The 19,143-nt window shown below is 36.9% G+C and overlaps 1 protein-coding gene across 1 annotated transcript in view; it reads left to right on the top strand.

Annotated features, from left to right (window-relative positions):
• COL4A5 (collagen type IV alpha 5 chain) overlaps positions 1–19,143 on the top strand; it is a 237,607-nt gene that overhangs the window by 108,206 nt on the left and 110,258 nt on the right. Inside the window, exons 3-8 of the mRNA XM_081223198.1 lie at positions 4,753–4,842; positions 11,316–11,360; positions 14,140–14,184; positions 14,270–14,332; positions 16,664–16,717; positions 17,366–17,392. Coding sequence (XP_081079324.1) covers positions 4,753–4,842; positions 11,316–11,360; positions 14,140–14,184; positions 14,270–14,332; positions 16,664–16,717; positions 17,366–17,392 — 324 coding nt within the window. The remainder of the gene's footprint in view (positions 1–4,752; positions 4,843–11,315; positions 11,361–14,139; positions 14,185–14,269; positions 14,333–16,663; positions 16,718–17,365; positions 17,393–19,143) is intronic.

The following is a 19,143-nucleotide window of genomic DNA, read 5'->3' as shown; positions in this document are numbered from 1 at the left end:
AGAACGCTTATTTGAATAACATTAGCTTGAGGGGAATAGTTTTATAGTAAAGCTGCTTTCTGTAGCAGTAAAAAGACCAAGAGGGATTCATTTCTGATATTAGCGGAATGACTTTTATCAGATTAACTCTCCTTAAGATAAGAAGTAAACACTCTGGACAAAATATAACAACTATTTAATAGTACAGGAGAGTGGCCAAAGTAGGAAAAAAGTAGAGAGGAGGAGTCTTTTAAAGAAGGGAAGTACAGTGGGCAAGTTTGCACTTATGTGCCTTTTCTCCTGGGTGGGCACTTCAGTCTGCAGGGCAAAGGATGGCAAGAACCCAGACAGAAAAACAAAGTCTCAGTGGCTTGAGAAGTCAAGGACAGAATTGAGGATGCCAGAATGGCTGGAAAATGATGGGAGATATGCTGGAATGGAGGGAGTCACAGAATGGAGAGACCAAAAATCTGCTTGTAAATGCAACCCAAATACTTGGTTGGACCCTGGACTTTATATGTATAGGGGAAGATTTATGCAACCCAGCAGGAAGGAACAGCTGGAAGCCTGCAATAAGTGAACATAGACTTAACTGCTGTCCCTTGAAAGGAAAACAGAATTTTAAGTGTTAGTTCAGCTGAGGTAGCTATTTCCTAAAACAAAAGTTCAATACTTTTTAGACAATATAAAAGAATCCAGTATGTGTACATATTAACTACAATGTCCACTATGCAATTAAAACTTACTAGACATGTGAAGTAACAAGTAAAATTGACCCATGGTCAAGAAAAAGACCAATCAATGAAAACTAACTCTGAAATAACACAGATGTTAGAATTTTTAGACAAAGATTTAAAGCAGGTAGGATAAATATATTTGTTGATTTAAAGGGAACTCTGCTAATAATGAGTGAACAGATAGAGAATCGCAACAGAGCACTGGAAATTGTGAAATAAAAAGGAGGGAAATGTAGATTTGAAAAGCAAAATATAAGAAAGAACAATTTACCAGGTGGCCTTTTAACAGCAGAATGAAGAACACTGAAGAAAGATGGACAGATAACTTGAGAAATACACATTACCTAAAACTAACTAAGTAACTAAATGAAGCAAAATATGACTAGCCCTATATCTACTAAGGAAATTGAATTATCAAACTCTTCCCACACACACATAAAAATTCCAGTCCAGAAGTTTTCACTGATGAATTATGTGAAACATTTATGTAAGAGACAATATCAATCTTGCATAAACTTAGAAAATGGAAGCATTAGGGCTGATGTCCAGCTAATTTTATGAAACAAATATGACCTAATACCCAAACCAGACAAAGATAAAATTTTAAAAATCATTAAACTATAGCTCATTAACATAGATGCAGAAATGAAGAACAGAATTTTAGCAAATCAGATCCAATGGCATATAAAGTGGATAATGTGTTCTTACAAAGTGGGGTTTATGCAAGGAATGCATGGTTGGTTTGACATTTGAAAACCAAAATTATAATTCACCATATTAAAAGACTAAATACAATTTTATTTATTTATTTATTTTTGCGGTACGTGGGCCTCTCATGGTCCTCTCATGGGCCTCTCACTGTGGTGGCCTCTCCTGTTGCGGAGGACAGGCTCCGGACGCACAGGCTCAGCGGCCATGGCTCACGGGCCCAGCCGCTCCGCGGCACATGGGATCTTACTGGACCAGGACACGAACCCGTGTCCCCCGCATCAGCAGGCGGACTCTCAACCACTGCGCCACCAGGGAAGCCCCCTAAATACAAATTTTAAACATAAATAAGCCTACCAGGTAACTATCTCAGCAGATGCAAAGAAAGCATTTACCAAAATCCATCATGGATTTTTTTTTTTAAGGCAAGGCTTTACTGGGACCCCTGCTGCAGCAGGGGTAGGGGTGCATCCAGGGATCGGGCCAGAGGGGTGGCTTAGGTGTTTTGCCCACCCCTCTGGTGGTGTGTGCAGGGGGCATGCTCAGTACCCTGCTTTTGCTCCTGACACCCTGTTTTTGCTCCAGGCTCTTCAAAAGTGGCAGTTGGGTTTTTTGATCTTTTGTAACTTTTTGGGTCCAGAATTTGCCCCAACTGCACATGCATGCAGTTATTTTTAGTCCCATATAGTTTCTTTGTGTTTTGTTGCTGGAGGAGAGGTGTGTCCAGGTGCAAGCATTGCAGCACTACAGCAAAGGGTCCCAGGTCCCAGCCTGTTTCTTTTTTTCTTTTTTTTTTAACATCTGTGTGATATTCAAGTGGAGATGTTTATGATAGCTGGCCCTGTGAGCCCAGTTTTTAGGGCAAAATGTGTTGATGTTTGAGATTTCCCAGGGAAAGAGTGAAAAAGGGTCAAAAAAGGGCCTCTAGAGTAATACCAATATTTAAACGACAGGCAGGGGGAGAAGAATATTATTCCATAAAGAAAAATAAGACTGATTTTTAATTCAAATATGGGCAGGCAGCATAAACCAGGTTTGTTTTTAAAGTTTGACCTTCAGAAACAGATGTACTACACCATTTTCTATGTTAGTGAGTGTTAGAAAATTACAGTAAAATCTAGGTAGCTGTAAGGATTAAATAATTGCCTGACAACCAGTAGCAAAGGGTAGGCACATAACAAATGTCAGCCTTCCCTACCATCTGTATTAGGAATTAGGTAGAGGACCCTCCTGGCACCCTCTCCTCATGGAAGCCTTCTATAGTTTCTACTGCAGGAAACTTTCTACCTTTCAAAGGCTGGGGATTGCTATTGCAATTCTTTTTGCTACTTTCCAGTAATTGCCCTTCTATCTTCCGTGGTATAATATTGCTCTGTCAGCTACATAGGACTACAACATCGTTTGACTATAGTGTGAGATTTCAGGACAAGTATCTGGTATAGGTATATGGTTTTTATTAATACCAACACAGTTAAGCTTTTTAGCACTCTCTACTTTCAGTTTCTAGTGTATTCCTCTCGTATCTATAGCCTGGGTAGCAGTTTTGCTTCTGAGAAAATATAGCTCTCTTCAAGCATTTTCCTCAAGTTTTGGCAGAGATATGCTCTAAATACTAGCGGAGATCCCAAAACGTAGCTGTGTTTTCCACTTATGGAAATCTACTGGAACTAGATTGTTTTTTTCCTTCTAGCTTCCTTTCTGACTGGCACTTGTGGTCAGATTTCTACTACCCGCTTTGCCAGTATGGGCTATGTAATTATTTGAGCCAATCCAGCTCTAAAATTTTTGAATCTTTTATTTTTCTTCTCTTGTTCTATTTCCTTCAAAATAATAGCATTGAGATTGATGGATACTAAATTATCATAATTCTATGAGCAATTAAAACAATAAAGAGATATATTTATAGAAAATAGAGAGAAAATGCTGTAATATGTCAGTAATAATTATTGTCAAAGCTACAGGAATGTTTAGGCCTACCCTTAACTGGCTAACATTTGCTTCATTGGCTTTGAAGTAATAAGTGAAAACTGACCAGAAGTAGCCTTTTCAAGGTGCTTATATTTATTGTAGGGTGTTTCAACATAAGACGTTATTCAATACAAGATCATCTAAGCTATCTAGGCTAAACTTAGTATTTACCCCCTGTTGCCACACACACACAGACACACACAGATACACACACATACTGGGGTTATGAATGAAAGTCTGTTGTACCTTAACCTCCAAGGGTAAGTGCTTCTAATGGCCCATTAGTCAGTTGCCTTGTAGATATGGATGCTTTCTCTTTCTCAGGTGCTGTCTAGGCTGTCACTGTGGATAGGATCTGGGGAGAAGAGGGTTCCCAGAACAAGGTCCAGAGCCTCTGGCCAGAGACTCCACCTTCAAGCCTTAGGAAAGTAGAGGAACTGCTTGCAGCACTGCAGTTGGAAGCACATGCCATGGAGCTGTGAGCCCTTAGGGTTCTTAAACTTAATAGTGGTGAATTTGCTTTCTGTTACTGGATCCCCTAGAGATGTTAGGGTTCACACTCTTAATATAATTGACGCAAGTTAACTAACCCTAATGTGTCTATCTAATGGTATATTAGTATACATGGTCGCCCTGCAACACCCACCTATCTGGTTGTATAGATATGCACATCAGGCAGCCTTTCCTGATAGATGCTGATAAGATGTAGACCCTCACTAGTAGGTAGACAGCCCTCCTGTGCTGGTGTTGATAAGTGCTGTGGGCAGAACTGGGACTTGAGTCACAATTGCTGGTGGTTTTTTCTTTTCCTCTACAACAAACATTTATTCCTTTTTGTATTGATTTTACAATCAGAGAAAAATATAAAAATTTTGATGTTGTAGAGCCTTTTTCTAGCTAACTCATCACTAATCAGCAAATGAATTTCCATTCTGAATAATCCTGCAACTCTGTACTCCACAGAAAACCTGAAATCTTCTCTGATGTTTTCCTTTTACACTTCTTCATCCCTGAACCATACTTATTTCATGTAACCCCTTCATTCCTGGTTTCCTATATTTATTGCCATCTTCCCTGTTAAATTCTTGATGTCAGTATATTTAAACTTCATTTCTGATAAGCTTTTTACTTTTACGAGAAAGCAAGAGATTACATTACCAAATACGATATAAATTCAGAGTGGTTTGTATTTTTCCACTCATATCTTACAGGTTTCTCCATGTTAGTGGATACTCTGAACTTAGCATAATTAAATTAATTTAGTCTTCTCTAGATAGTCATTTGATGTTTTTGAATCTCAACCGTGTTTGTGCTTGAAAATTCACAAATGACTTTATCTTTCATTCTTGTTCAATTGCAGGGGGAGAGAGGATTTCCAGGTTTGGAAGGCCATCCAGGTTTGCCTGGATTTCCAGGTCCAGAAGGGCCGCCAGGGCCTCGGGGACAAAAGGTATGTGCCAAGTTACCAACAAGTAATACCAAAGGAATTAAGCCATCTTAATGTGGGACACGTGTCAAATCAATTAAAAAGTTATTGAATTATAGCCAGAAACTAATATTTAAATAAAACAATAGAATGGCCAAGAATCTATACTTCATTATTGTTGTTTTTTTTAAAAAAAGCTGAATATTACTGCTGTATTCAAATGCTTTTGGAAGCTGTCAATTGTGTGTAGTCATTGGGATCCTTAACAAAAATTAAGTCCTGTCAGGAGCTCAGCTGAGCTAGAGAGAGCTTAACTGCCAGGTGTCAGAGTACTGATTAAGACAACAAGCCAAAATGAAAGTAACAGCCAAGCCTTTAGTCACTTACTGTGACAGTGTGTATAAGCAAAACATAAACCAGAGAAATTGTGGACTCCCCCACTCTTCCTTTATTCCTCAAGGAACAGTGCCAGTGAGGGTGAAATGGATCAGCACAGACACGGGGGAATTGTTTCACTGCTCAGGGAGCTTGGAGCAAAAAACTGCTGTTTTTTATTATACCTGACAGCGGGATGAAAGAAGGGAGGAGGAAGGGCTAGGAGTGGAGAACTACTGAGTCAGAGTACAGAAAAAATGTCCTCAAGGTTCCCCCTCTCTCAATGAAGACGTCTTCACCAAGGTTCCATATAAAGAGGCCTTTCAGTGCAGATATGCATAAGAGCATGACCAGCCAGGGGGATTGACTCCTTTACTACAATTCCCTTTAGAGACTGACATGCATTGGCTGTGCACTAATTCTGGTGTGGGATGGGCAGCTTTTCTCTATGAGGCTTATCATATGGTTGGGCCTGAAAAATCACACATGAGTCTTTAGCCAGGAGCCAGACTCCTCGATTCCATTTCTTGATTTTTCAGGACCCAAATGAAAAGCATAGGTTACTCCAACATGGACCTGAATGGGTCGGGCTTTGAGGAGTTATGTCAAAAAATAGGTAATTAATCTGAGGCTCCAATGGATCATGGTCATGATCAAAATTATTCCAAGCAGGACAATCAGGCATGCCTGGAGGAGTGAGTGTAACCATAAGCTCCAAACATTACCAGGCCAGGAATAGATGGGGTTGGGTGGTGAGAGACATGTCTACCAGTTTGTCAAATTTACAGTGGCGGCAGCTATCTGAGACAGGTGTATCAATGAATTTGGTGAGGTGGAAGTCACACAGGCTATTCTGTGGGAGAGAAAGAAGGAGACGATATATCCTTACACTCTCCCTCTCCTGTACCCAAGCTCATAGATGCAAAGGTGCTGTTATCCTGTCAGTTGGGAATACTCTTCCCCATTGACTGCTGTGTGGGCAGTTTCTCCTATACCACGAGCAAGGATAGCATCTTATATGCATGTTAAGATATAGGATGTGAAGAGATAATCGTGAATTTTAAGATTGGGAAAAGCTTCTGTTTTGTTTTTTTTTAATGGCTCTTTGACTGATGAAGTGATATATGAAAGGGCCAGTTCTGTTCATTTTCCTGGAAAATAATAGTGGTTTAGAAACCCTTTTTTCCTAATTTTATTTCATGGAATAGTGGTACATCGTGTCATTAGATCATTAAGGAAATCAAATGGATACTCATCAAGTAGTCCTCTGAGTAAAGGGGGAAAATTAATTTAAATGCACAAATACTTTTTAACACTTAACTATACCATAGCATAGATGGTGGGAATAGGCTTGAGCATGATCTCTGAGGAGGTGGCAGTACACCAAGGAAGTTTTATTAGATTCAAGAGCAGAAGGGATGTGTGCTAAATTTCCTGAGTAGAACTTTACACTGAGGAAAAGGCAAGACTCTAAATGACTGCATAAAATTTAAGTAGATGGGCCATACAATAGAATTTCCTATGTCCAATGAGGTGCAAAACAGCAGAATGTTTCTTGTGCACCCAGAAATAGCAGAAAGATCTGAAAGAGTCAAGTGGGTAGAATTGAGCACTAACTCAGCAGCAGTCCGTGTAGACTGCTGGCATGGGACATCTCAATGGATTCCAGCTTGGACTAGACTGTCCCACCCCTCAACATCTTAGAACTACTTAAGCCCTCCATAGCTTAGGCACAGGCTTGTGAAAATGAGGTGGGAAGTCCAATTAACTGAGGTTAAATTTCAACCATCTTAGTGAAATGGGTGCTTTGAAATAGAAATTAAGTTGAACCATAGAAAAATAAAGTTACATTTCTTGTATCTGAGTTTACCTGGGATTTGGGGCTGAGTTTCTTGCACACTACGCTCACTGAGAGGTGGCAGGTCTAATAAAGATTTAGGTCAGATTAAAAAGAGCTAACTGGGCTTCCCTGGTGGCGCAGTGGTTGAGGGTCCGCCTGCCGATGCGGGGGACACGGGTTCGTGCTCAGGCCTGGGAGGATCCTGCGTGCCGCGGAGCGGCTGGGCCTGTGGGCCATGGCCGCTGGGCCTGCGCGCCCGGAGCCTGTGCTCCACAATGGGAGAGGCCACAACAGTGAGAGGCCCGTGTACCACAAAAAAAAAAAAAAAAAAAAAAAAAAACAGCTAACTACATCAGAGTTTTTGAAATAGTTTAGCATTAACTGGGACTGTTGTACAATAGTATGATAATTTTTAAAGGTGTGGTTGTATGCAGTTTAAATTTAGAAAGCAATCCAGTCTTTTGCTGTGATTGCATTTCTATATCCATAAAAGGAGGAGGTTTGACTGCTTTCTAAACTTTGGGGATTTTGAATTAGAAGCACTTTGTGCTTCTGTCTCCAGTATGACTTCATGCTCCCCAACATAGCTGAATTTATACTTTTTATGTGATTGGGTATTTGGGCACATGTGTATGTGTTAACATACATACCAATTCAAAAATTTTGTAGGATTATTCTTTAATCTGTATACTCATATATGAAAGTAAATATATATAAAACAAATATATATAGGAGTGTATATATAAAGATTTCCAAAGGATTTCTTTATTCTTAAAAATAAAATTTAATTGATTTTCAATAGATAATATATTCATTTTGTTCAAAATAAATTAACATAAAAAGGGTATAAAATGAAAAAAATCTCCTTTCCACTGTGTCCATTAGCCACTGAGTTCTACATATTCCTAATGAGTATCCACTTATGTTATTTTCTTGTGAATATGCCCAAGAATTTTTTATGAATATGCGTGCAGATACAAATATATACATGCATGTACACACATACACACTTTTACCTCCCTTTGTTTATAAAATGGTATCCAGCGCATGGTTTGACCTTTGTTTTTCACTTGATATACATTGTAGATATCCCATATCAGTATACACGGAACCTCCTCATTTTTTATAACTGCATTGTATTATATTGTGTGTATAAACCATAACTCATTAAGCCAGTTCCCTATTGATGATCATTTAGGTGGTTTTCAATTTTTTGCTACCACAAACAGTGCTGCTAAGATGTACAATTTAAATAGATTTTCTTTCCCCAATAAAGGATTATCTCTAAGATTACTAGAAGTGGTTTTGCTGGATCAGAGCATACATGTATTTATATATTTTTGTGGATATCGCCAAATTGCCACCCAAGAAGTTGTATGATTTATCTTTGTTCAGCAATGTACAAGATCAATTTCCCTATAGCTTCACCCAATCCTATTATGAAACTTGGATTCTTGCCAATCTGTTAGATGAAAAATGGCCTCTCAATGTACTTTTAGTTTGCATTTCTCTTATTAAAAATAAGATTGAGCATCTTTTCATTTCTGTGAACTGTCTGTTTATACCATTTTCCCATTTTTCTACTGGATTGTTGGTGTTTTCATATTTCACTGAGCTATTTATATTTTAGGGAGATTGCCCTTTCTCTGTGTTGTGAGTTACAATTATTTCCCACCAGTTTGTCATTTGTCTTCGCTGGGTGTGTGCATGTATATGTGTATATTTGTGTGTGTGTGTGTGTGTGTGTGTTTATCAGAGGTCTTTTGTGGCATTTGTGTTTTGAATATTAAATGCCTTCCCCACTGTAAGAGTATAAAATAATTCTCCCATGTTTTTTCCAGTATATTAATAGTTTCACTTTTTTCATGTGAATATTTTATTGATTTCAATTCATCCTGGTATGGTTTGTGATGTAAGTTCCACTTTTTTTTCCAGATGTCCTCACAAGTGTGTCCCAATATAATTTTCCCCACGGATTTGCAATGCCACTTTCATTATATACCAAATTCACATGAATATATGGACCTGTTTCTCAACTTTTCATACTCTTCCAATGGTCTGGTTATTCAAATATCAGAACCAAACTATTTTAATTATTGACATCTTATGCTATATTTTTATATCTGCCAGTACTAGTGTCCCCTCATTGGTCTTTTTTTCTTCAGAATTTTTCTCAATGTTCTTGCTTGTTTATTTTTCCATATAAACATTAGAGTCACCTTGTCCAGTTTAAAAAGAAATTCGTGTTATTTCTATTTTTATTGTATCAAATTTGTAACTAAATTGTTGAGAATTGACTTTTTTAGTGTTGAATCCTATTATCCAGGGACATGGAATGCCTTTCCATTTGTTCCAATCTTCCTTTTTGAACTTCAGAAGTGTTTTAAACTTTTCTTCTTATGAATCTTATACATTTCTTGCTCAGTTCATTGCTAAATATTTTCTCTTTTTCTGCTATTGTAAATTGCATATTTTCTTCCATTATGTTTTCTAACTGGTAGTTGTTGGTATATAAGAAAGCTATTAATTCTTCGTATTAATTTTATATACAGTTACCTTACTGAATTATCTTATTGATTATAGTTTTTCATTTAATATCTTGGGTTTTCCATGCATACAGTCATATTATTTGCAAATAATATGTTTTACCTCATTCTTTCCAATTTTTATACCTCTAATATCTTTCTCTTATTTAGCCATGTTGGTTAGTATGACCAGTATAGTTTTAAGGCATCCTTGTCTTATTTTCACCTTTAGTGGGAAGACACAAAAAAGATTCATTGAACAAACAATTTTCTAGTTTTAAAATAGAATTAGATTTACTTTAATTTCCTTAGAGATGCATCTTTTGTGAAAATAGTAGATTATTAACCTTGTTTTAAAGCAAGGTGTGGTAGGCAGAATAATGCCCACCCCCTAAAGATGTCCATAACCTAATCCCCAGAACCTGTGAATATGTTAGGTTACATAGGTAAGTGAAATTAAGATTGCAGGTGGAATTAAAGCTGCTAGTCAGCTGGTTTTAAACTAGGGTAATTATTCTGGATGATCTGGGTGGGCCCAGTATAATCATAAGGGTCCTTTCAGTGTGGAAGAGGGAGGCAGAAGAGTCAGTGTCAGAGTGGTGCAATGTTAGAAAGACTCATTCAGCCGTCACTGACTTTGAACATAGAAGAGGGCTATGAGCAGAGGGATGCTGGTAGCTCTGGAAGCTGGAAAAAGAAAGTAAATGAATTCTCTCCATATAATCTCCAGAAAGTAACAGCTCTGCCACTGAGACCCGTCATACCTCTGACTTCCAGAACTGTAGATTGTATTATTTTAGCCCACTAAGTTTGTGGTAATTTGTAAGAGGAGCATAAGGAACTAAGACATCAGGTAACCTTTTCTCCAAATAAAACTTCATGGAAGCCCCAAATAAAACAGATAAAAACAGAGCTTCAGTGATTGAAGGAGGGTGACATAGGCATAAAGGACCTCCAGGGGAAATTCTAGGGTTGTAAGTAGAGTAGTTTGAAAGCCACTTGTATAAAGCAAGATGCCCCAGTTTAATAAAAACTATCTAAAGGCTCAGATGGTGGCCTACTAGCTGTATGTTCCACTGAAATTCCTGCCTATTGGAGCAGAATTAGGTTTTCTTTATTCCATTTTTAAAAGAAACTACATAGTAAAACTTAGTGAGGCAAGACTTTAAATTCTCAGCAATGCGGTTGTAACTAGAAATGGGTAAATAGATTAACAAACATGTGGGCAGCCTCTTTTGCATGGAATCTATAGCAGAAGCTTTAAAGGAAAGTCTATGGTTTTCTTTTTCCTTTTAGCTCTGCCAGTAGAAAGTGTCTTATAAAACATAGCAAAGGTTTAAAACAGCAAACTCAAGAACAGCTCATATTTAGGCCCAGAGACGATGCAAGCAGATTGACACAATATAGAAACTGCCCAGATTTTCAGCTGTTATTTTGTTTATGCATAAATGATTTGGGGAATATCTATACTACTATTTCATCTTTTTTTTCCTGCATGCTTCATAATTAACTTTACAGGTATAAAGTTTCTTCTACATGTTAACAGTTTTCTTCTCAGTAAATAAAGGCGTTTCTTTAAGCATATGACTTACCTCAGTGCTTTCAGTCTCAATAATACATGCTTCTTCCTTGGGTATGTAAGTTTCTCACTAACTTTCACAAAGGTTCACAAAAATTTGTCTCAGTTTACAGTCTAAAATTAGTTATTTGAGGGCTATTTTTGAAGGAAAAATAACTAAATATGTTGTATTTTTCAGGGTAGTGATGGAATTCCAGGGCCACCAGGACCAAAAGGGATCAGAGTAAGTGATATTTGCTGTATCAAATGCTTTGTTGGTCAAAATAGAGAAGAAGCAAATGAAGTGTTATGAGGCAACTAGAAAAGACTCATACTGAAATGCAGAAAGAAAAATGAAGTCTTTAAAAAGTTAAATTTAAGAGTTTGTATATGTCTACAACTAGCCTTTCTCTAGTATTTTGATAGTTATCTTTATATATCCAAACGCCTGGTTAAACTAATGAAAGAAGACTTTTGGTTAAGAAGTATGAAAGTGTTGAATTACAACAATTTTTCAATTTATTAAAAATATATATCATACAAGTGATTTAAAGCAGAACTTCCCAACCAGTGCGATCATCTCAGTCCTCTGGGTTCAGAGGGCTGATCAATCACATCAGGCTGTGTAGCCTCCCCGGGTACTATATACAAATATTATAATTTTATTTGTGTATCTTGAAGAGAACAAGTTTGTGAAGCACTAGTTTAAACCGTTATGTTAAAGAATAACTATTTTTGGAAGAATACAATATTTCCTCAGTTCTAAGATATATGATTTTTCAAGTTTTAATGTTCTGGAAATCAGGATGTGTCTCAAAATTGAAGTGCACATATAATGAAATTTTTCTGAAAAGCTTATAGGTTGATATATACTTTTCAGTGTGTTTTAGATTTGGGAGGAAACTGTAGTTTAAAAATAGTACTGGCTTTTGGAAAATCATATTTAACTTTTTGAGCCTCAATTTCTTCATTTGTTAAATTAGAGAGTCAAACAACACAATCTCCAAGGTCGCTTTTAGCTCTGAAATTCTGTTGTCGCGGATTGACAAGGTCCCTGAATTTGAATGTAAAATATATGGGTGGTGGCATAGCATATTTATGTGTTACAAAGACAAACATTCTGATCTTCTGGATCTCCAGAAATTTAGTAGATGTACACATTTTATATAAATATTTAAACCATTCTGTTTGCTGTCTACATCTTGAGAACATGTAGATTGCCTTACATGCTGCTTATGACTGGTGGTGGGTAGGGCACTGGAAAAGCAAGGAGGAAACTCAAAATCCTTAGTTTATTTTAGCAGACATGTATCTATGTTTTTTTGTAGTAACTGAATATCAGTATACTATTAAAGCTCTTCATAATAATCATATCTCTTAATAGCTATAGCTACCATTAACTATGTTCTAAGCACTGTTGAAACTAAATAGCTTCAAAATAACAATATGCAAATAAACAAAACAACCATTTCAATTTTAATACTAATAATAGAATTCTTAAATGCCACTAATTATTTCTTTGCTGTTGTTTTTTTCCCCTTTGAATTGACTAATTTCAGTCAAAATATCATGTTTTAAAGACACTTGAAGTAATTCTCTTCTCTGTATCATTACTGTCCACAACTTGCTGTACGTTAGGTTCATTGGTCCCAGTTTGCTTTCAAGTTTTAATGATTTCCTTTTTACCACTTTCTAATTTTTTCATTATTTAAAACATTTACATTGTTCTATAAGACAAGGTATAGTCAGAGATGCTACCTATGCTTCCTTCCATCTCCCTATTCTCTTTCCTCCTTCCCCCAGAGGTAATCATTTTTATTATTTTCTGTTTATCCTTTCATTGTTTAGTATCGCTACCCTTGCTATAAAAAATTAGTGTAGGGCTTCCCTGGTGGCGCGGTGGTTGAGGGTCCGCCTGCCGATGCAGGGGACACAGGTTCGTGCCCTGGTCCGGGAAGATCCCACATGCCACGGAGCGGCTGGGCCCGTGAGCCATGGCTGCTGATCCTGCACGTCCGGAGCCTGTGCTCTGCAATGGGAGAGGCCACAACAGTGAGAGGCCCGGGTACCGCAAAAAAAAAAAAAAAAAAAGAAGAAGAAAAAAAAAGTTAGTGCATTATGTACACTACTTACACTTTGTTTCTTTTGCTTAACATTATATCCTGGAGATCACTACATATTTCAGTGTACAGAGATTTTTCTCATTCTTTTTAACAGCTGCATAGTTTTATATTATGCGGATGTACCATAATTTATTTAGTCATGTCCCTATTTATTTAGTCATGTCCCTATTTAGGTTAGAAACCTAAAGGTTTCTAACCTTTAGCTATAAATATGGTTATACGGCCATTTCTAGACTTTAGCTATAATAATGCTTCAGTCAGTAACCTTGAATTTCATATTTTGTTTCATAATTTCTTGTGTACCTTTGGGATAGATTCTTAGAAATGAATTCCTTCAAAGAGTAAATAAATACATGTGTAATTTTGTTAGGTATTTCCAAATTTCTCTCCATGGTGTTTAAATCCCATTAGCAGTTGTATGAGAGTACCTTTTCCCCATAGCCTCACCTACAGAGAGTTTTGTCAAACTTGTATTTTTGCCAATCCTGACAGGGGGATTTGATTAAAGGATTTTGGGGGTGATCACATTGATGTTCTCAGGGGCAGATATATTTGCCACATACCCATACCCTGCTGAATTCAATATTTATCACGAACCTGGGAGAATCACTTTGTCTTTTAGAAAAGACCTTTCATCCACTAATTTGCCTGCTCCTACTGAGTGCAATAAAGGCAATGCTCCCTCAAATAGGAGCTTTCTTCTATAGTTTTCTATAAAAGAGATTTTTAAACACATATAGGAATTTTTTCTATAGTGTTTAAAAGAACGAGTGGTAATAATCAATGAAACACATTTTGTCCATTGCTATTCTAAATGTAATTCTCATAATTCCCTTAGGTAGGATATTATTTTATTGTTACTGATTGTTATTTGATTCAAGGAATTTATTTCTTTTATAGGGTCCTCCTGGACTTCCTGGATTTCCAGGGACACCAGGTCTTCCCGTAAGTAGGATTTGGCTTCTTATTTTAAAATCCCTTAAAAAGTAATCTAAGAAATATTATACATGTGTTATATCCCTTTTCAAAGGGAATGCCAGGCCATGATGGGGCCCCAGGACCTCAAGGCATCCCCGGATGCAATGGAACCAAGGTGAGATTTCTTTGAATTAATCTTAGGCAATATGCTTGATAATAATAGACTTAAAAATTTCAAGGAATCAATATGAAGAATGTCAAAGAAGAGATATAGTCGCTTCATGTCTAGGACAGACATAGGATATGTTCTCAGTTAACATTTTCAATATATTGAAACATCAGTAATTCTTGAAGCTTGTGTAATTAGCTGGGATATTGCATTGGGTTGAAGATTACTTACCAAATCCTTTTTTTTTTTTTGACTTTAGTGTAAAGTAAGATGAGAGTTAAAAAGGAATTAGGATATATATGTTTCAAATATTGTATCGGTTGTTAAGAGTAATACTTGCAAATGTCATTCATTAGCTTTGCCTTTTTTAAAAAACTAGGTACAATTTAAGTTTTCAAATCTTTCATATTCTTAAAACTTCTTTACCTTGCCTAATAACTCCCTTAAGAAAAGTCTTAAAAATCGATATGTAATATATCACATCAGTTTTTACCATAAACTATTAGTATGAAACCTGAAACTTCTCCATCAGTGAAAATAATGAATTTAACAAGTGAAAAACTAAAACTTCACATACTACAAACATTGTTTACTGACCCACTTTTCTTATCTTTAGTCAATCCTAAATCCAACTATTTGGATTTAATATAAAGTGAAAGCAAGAAAAAAAAAAAGGAAAATCTGCTCTTTTTAAAAGCTTACATATTATTGTTTCTGCTTCTTCCCTCACTTTTCTCATTTTCCTATAGGTTAATGAAACATATTATTATTTTCTGTATATCCTTTTGGCATTTCCATTTTGCACATAATATTCAGTGAAACTATTTATGAAATACCCTAGGTTTTTCTAACTAATGACATGTGTCATATTTTATATTAGGGCATATATTTAAAATAACTTGAACAAACTATTTTGCATTATGGGAGGCCACGTTTTGTGATAATCATTGTAGTATATACTTGAAGGCAATAAAATATTTTTACCTCCAATATTTCTCTCAAGTCGTTGTGACCCTCGCCAATAATAATAATAATAATGCCATTATTTATTATTATTATTATCATTTTGACTTTGATTTTGGGTTTGTGAGGCTTAGTTGTGTTCTTCATTTCTGCTTGGGGTGACCTTACAGTGATAGAACCAATGTGGAATTAGTTTGCATGGCACATTGCATGTTAAAGTAGGCTACATTTGTATGCCTATTCTGGTAACTTGTTTGATTTTTGCCAGCACGCCTTGAGCAACAGACCACTAGCCAGTTTTAATTTTGAAGACCAGATGTATCTACAATGAGTATAGTATGCTATGTGATTAAAGGGATCTTTTTCTTTCTTTTTGTTAAAGCAGCACCTTAGAAGATCTCATGATTAGTTTGTGTTTGAGGTCCCCAATTATGTGAGCAGCAAAGTTTTTGAAAATGGATTTATTATGTATACTTTCAGATTAAATGGTTTCTTATATTTCTAACTACGTAACTAATAGAACGAACCCTAGAGATGGAGCCAGAATACATGGGTTGTTTCGTTTTCTGTCTTCTAAACTCAGTGTACAGACCACTCCCTTTCTCTCTGGGCCTACTTTGTCCATGTGTAAAAAAGTGGTGGAGAGAGGGATATTGGACAATAACTCAAAGGCACATAGCTGTAATCATTTTACTCTTTTAAGCCTCTGACGAAGATGTTTCCAAGATTACTATGGCATATAGGTATTTGAAAGGAGGTTGCATTGGGGTTCTTCTACAGCAATTTTAGCTTTTGTTTTCTAAACCAAATGTCCATATTAGTACTTTACAAAAGGGAGTGAGAAAAATTGGGTGCCTAGAGAACATAATGACTTGCAATTGCTAGAACTATTGCTATTATTGTCCTCTTGGTGATATTAATGGCGTTCTTTCTTATCATCTTTTCCTCTTTACAAAAATAATTTGAAATAGTTTACGATAAAAGAAAAATGCAATAGGGCAGTTAAAATAAAAATCTATATAATACATGGGCAGGAAATTGGGGCAGATCATTAACTATTAAATGTGATGATGGCCAGGAATCTGTGGTATGATTGTCTCAAAATGGATTTGTCAGAAGAAAATGACTAAGGTAGAATATTTTTTCTTTATTTCTGATTGGGATTGATGAGTAGAGATAAAAGTATCTTAGAAGGCTGAATTGATATGGATAGTTGATATTGAAGAAATTGGAAAGTGAAGGCTAATGAATTTTTGGCAACCTGGTATGTTTCAAAATGGCTTTTACAGAAATCTTTTCAATAAGTCATTGTTTGTTGGTATAGCTACGCTTTGTTTTTTATTCCTCACACTCTTTATTTTTAACTCCTTCTAGGGAGAACGTGGATTTCCAGGCAGTCCCGGTTTTCCTGGTTTACAGGGTCCTCCAGTAAGTTATAAAATTTGGGATTATAATGAACACAGGAATTAACAGAAGAAGCAGAACTGTAGAAAGTGAGCTCAGTGCATTCATGTGGAACAAAGTAGTACATTTTGAAATAGTAAACTAGAAGAGGATTTTTTAATATTAAATTTATTTATTTATTTATTTATTTGTTTATTTATGGCTGTGTTGGGTCTTCGTTGCTGCATGCAGGCTTTCTCTAGTTGTGGCGAGCGGGGGCTACTCTTTGTTGCGGTGCGCGAGCTCTAGGCACGCAGGCTCAGTAGTTGCGGCTCACGGGCTCTAGAGCGCAGGCTCAGTAGTTGTGGCGCACGGGCTTAGTTGCTCTGTGGCATGTGGGATCTTCCCGGACCAGGGCTCGAACCCATGTCCCCTTCATTGGCAGGCAGATTCTTAACACTGTGCCACCAAGGAAGCCCAAGAAGAGGATATTTTATAAAAGAAGTTAGTAATACACAGAGCTCTCTGCTCTGTAAAACTAAAGATTCTGTGGTATTTAATATAAATGTCATCTCTAAGTATCTTAAGATACCTTGTACTCAGAATGATCTTACAGTAGTCTATTCAATTTGTGTTCTTTTGCTTGCTCCCCTCTCATGTATATAAAATAATCACTTTTCTTTTTTATAATAGGGACCTCCTGGGATCCCAGGTATGAAGGTAAGCATCTCATGTTGGGAAGGTAAACATTTTGAATAAAATATTTAGAAAGCCTGCATCTTCAATCAGATACGTCTCTGACTTCTGTCTTAAAATGGATGCTTCTAGAAGTTGTGCAAGTGCACACTTACGAGCTCTCCTTAAGTAGTCTCCTTTGTTCTCATGGCTTTAAATACCTTTTATGGGCTGATACACTTGCAAATGTGTATATCAGACTCACATTTCTATTTTGATACCTTCCTCATTACATTTTTTAAATATTTATTTATTTATTTGGCTGCACAGGGTCTTAGCTGTGGCACACGGGATCTTTGATTTTTAGTTGTGGAATGCGAACTCTTAATTGCGGCATGTGGGATCAAGTTCCCTGACCAGGGATAGAACCCAGGCCCCATGCATTGGGAGCGCAGAGTCTCAACCACTAGACCACCACAGTTGACCACCTGCTCCCTCTAGAAATATTCTTTATCTCTGGCTTCTGAGACGCTACCTTTTCCTGATTTTTCTTATGCATCTCTGGTCATTCTGTAGTCTTCTATGCAAGCTCATGTTATTCTATCCAGCAGGTATCAGGACACAGTCCTGACTCCTTCTTCTCTTCTATGCCTAGCAATATTTTTAATGCTCATGTTATTGATTGCTGTCCAGTTATGGAGCACCTATGTTTCTTTGTCTAAAACAGAATTTTCTTCTGAGTTAGATGCATGTATTAAACAGCCTCCCTGACATCTCCACTCAAATATCTCCCAGACATTCAAATTAACATGCTCAAAGTTAACCCAGACCCCCAAATGAACCTGTTCCTCCTGTTTTCCCCATCTCTAAAATTTGTATCTCTATCATGTACACTTTTGCATGTATCAAAGCCTGAGAGTTAGTATTTGCATTTTCTACTTCTTCACACAGCTCCTCATTCCATGCTATCTCTAAATACTGTTAATTTTGCTTGTAAAATATATCATAAATTCATCCACTTTTATTCATTTCCACTGCCACCACACTAATCATAATGCCTCATCTGGACTAGGTAGTAGCCTCTTAACTAGTTTCTTTTTTCACACCCCCTCACCTCCCAGCCTGATTTATTCTGTACAGAGCAGCCAAGAATGATCTTTTAAAAATGTAAATCAATAATTTAATCTCCCTCCTTGTTATGAAGCACAGAACTTTTGGAGAAACCTTGAATCCCAGAAGAGAGGTTTTTGCCGCCTCCATGGCTCCTAATGCCAGACCTGGCTCTGTTTCTGGTGTGGGACAGCAAGACAGAATATTTGATTTGAATGACATGTTTGCCAGCAAATAGATTGCCTTTCTATTGCATAATGTCATTTCATACCAAAAGATACAACAGTCCAAAAGCCGTGATCCTAAATAATGTTGAGTCAGTATCAGTCAGGATACACTAAGAATATAAGAAGTTTCTGCATAATAAAGGACTCTCACAAAATGAAAAAAAATAATCTCCCTCCTTATAAACCTTCAAGGGCTTTCCACTGCATCTAAGATACAGTTCACATTCTTTTCCATTGCCTGTAAGACCTGCATATTCTGGTCTTTGCCCCATATTCCAGCCGTATCTTAAACCACTTTTCCTTTGGCTCACTGATCACACCTGTCTGCATTAAGTTATTTGAATGTGACAAGCTCTTCTCTTTCTGGGTCCTTTGTTCATGCTGCTTACACTGCCTAATGCTCTTCCTCCATCTTCACCTGGCTGACTCCTTATTATCCTTTAGATCTCAGCATGAATG

Source organism: Mesoplodon bidens (genome assembly GCF_964165515.1).
Source record: "Mesoplodon bidens genome assembly, chromosome: X".
NCBI lineage: Eukaryota > Metazoa > Chordata > Mammalia > Artiodactyla > Ziphiidae > Mesoplodon > Mesoplodon bidens.
This window is presented reverse-complemented; position numbering and strand designations above follow the sequence as displayed.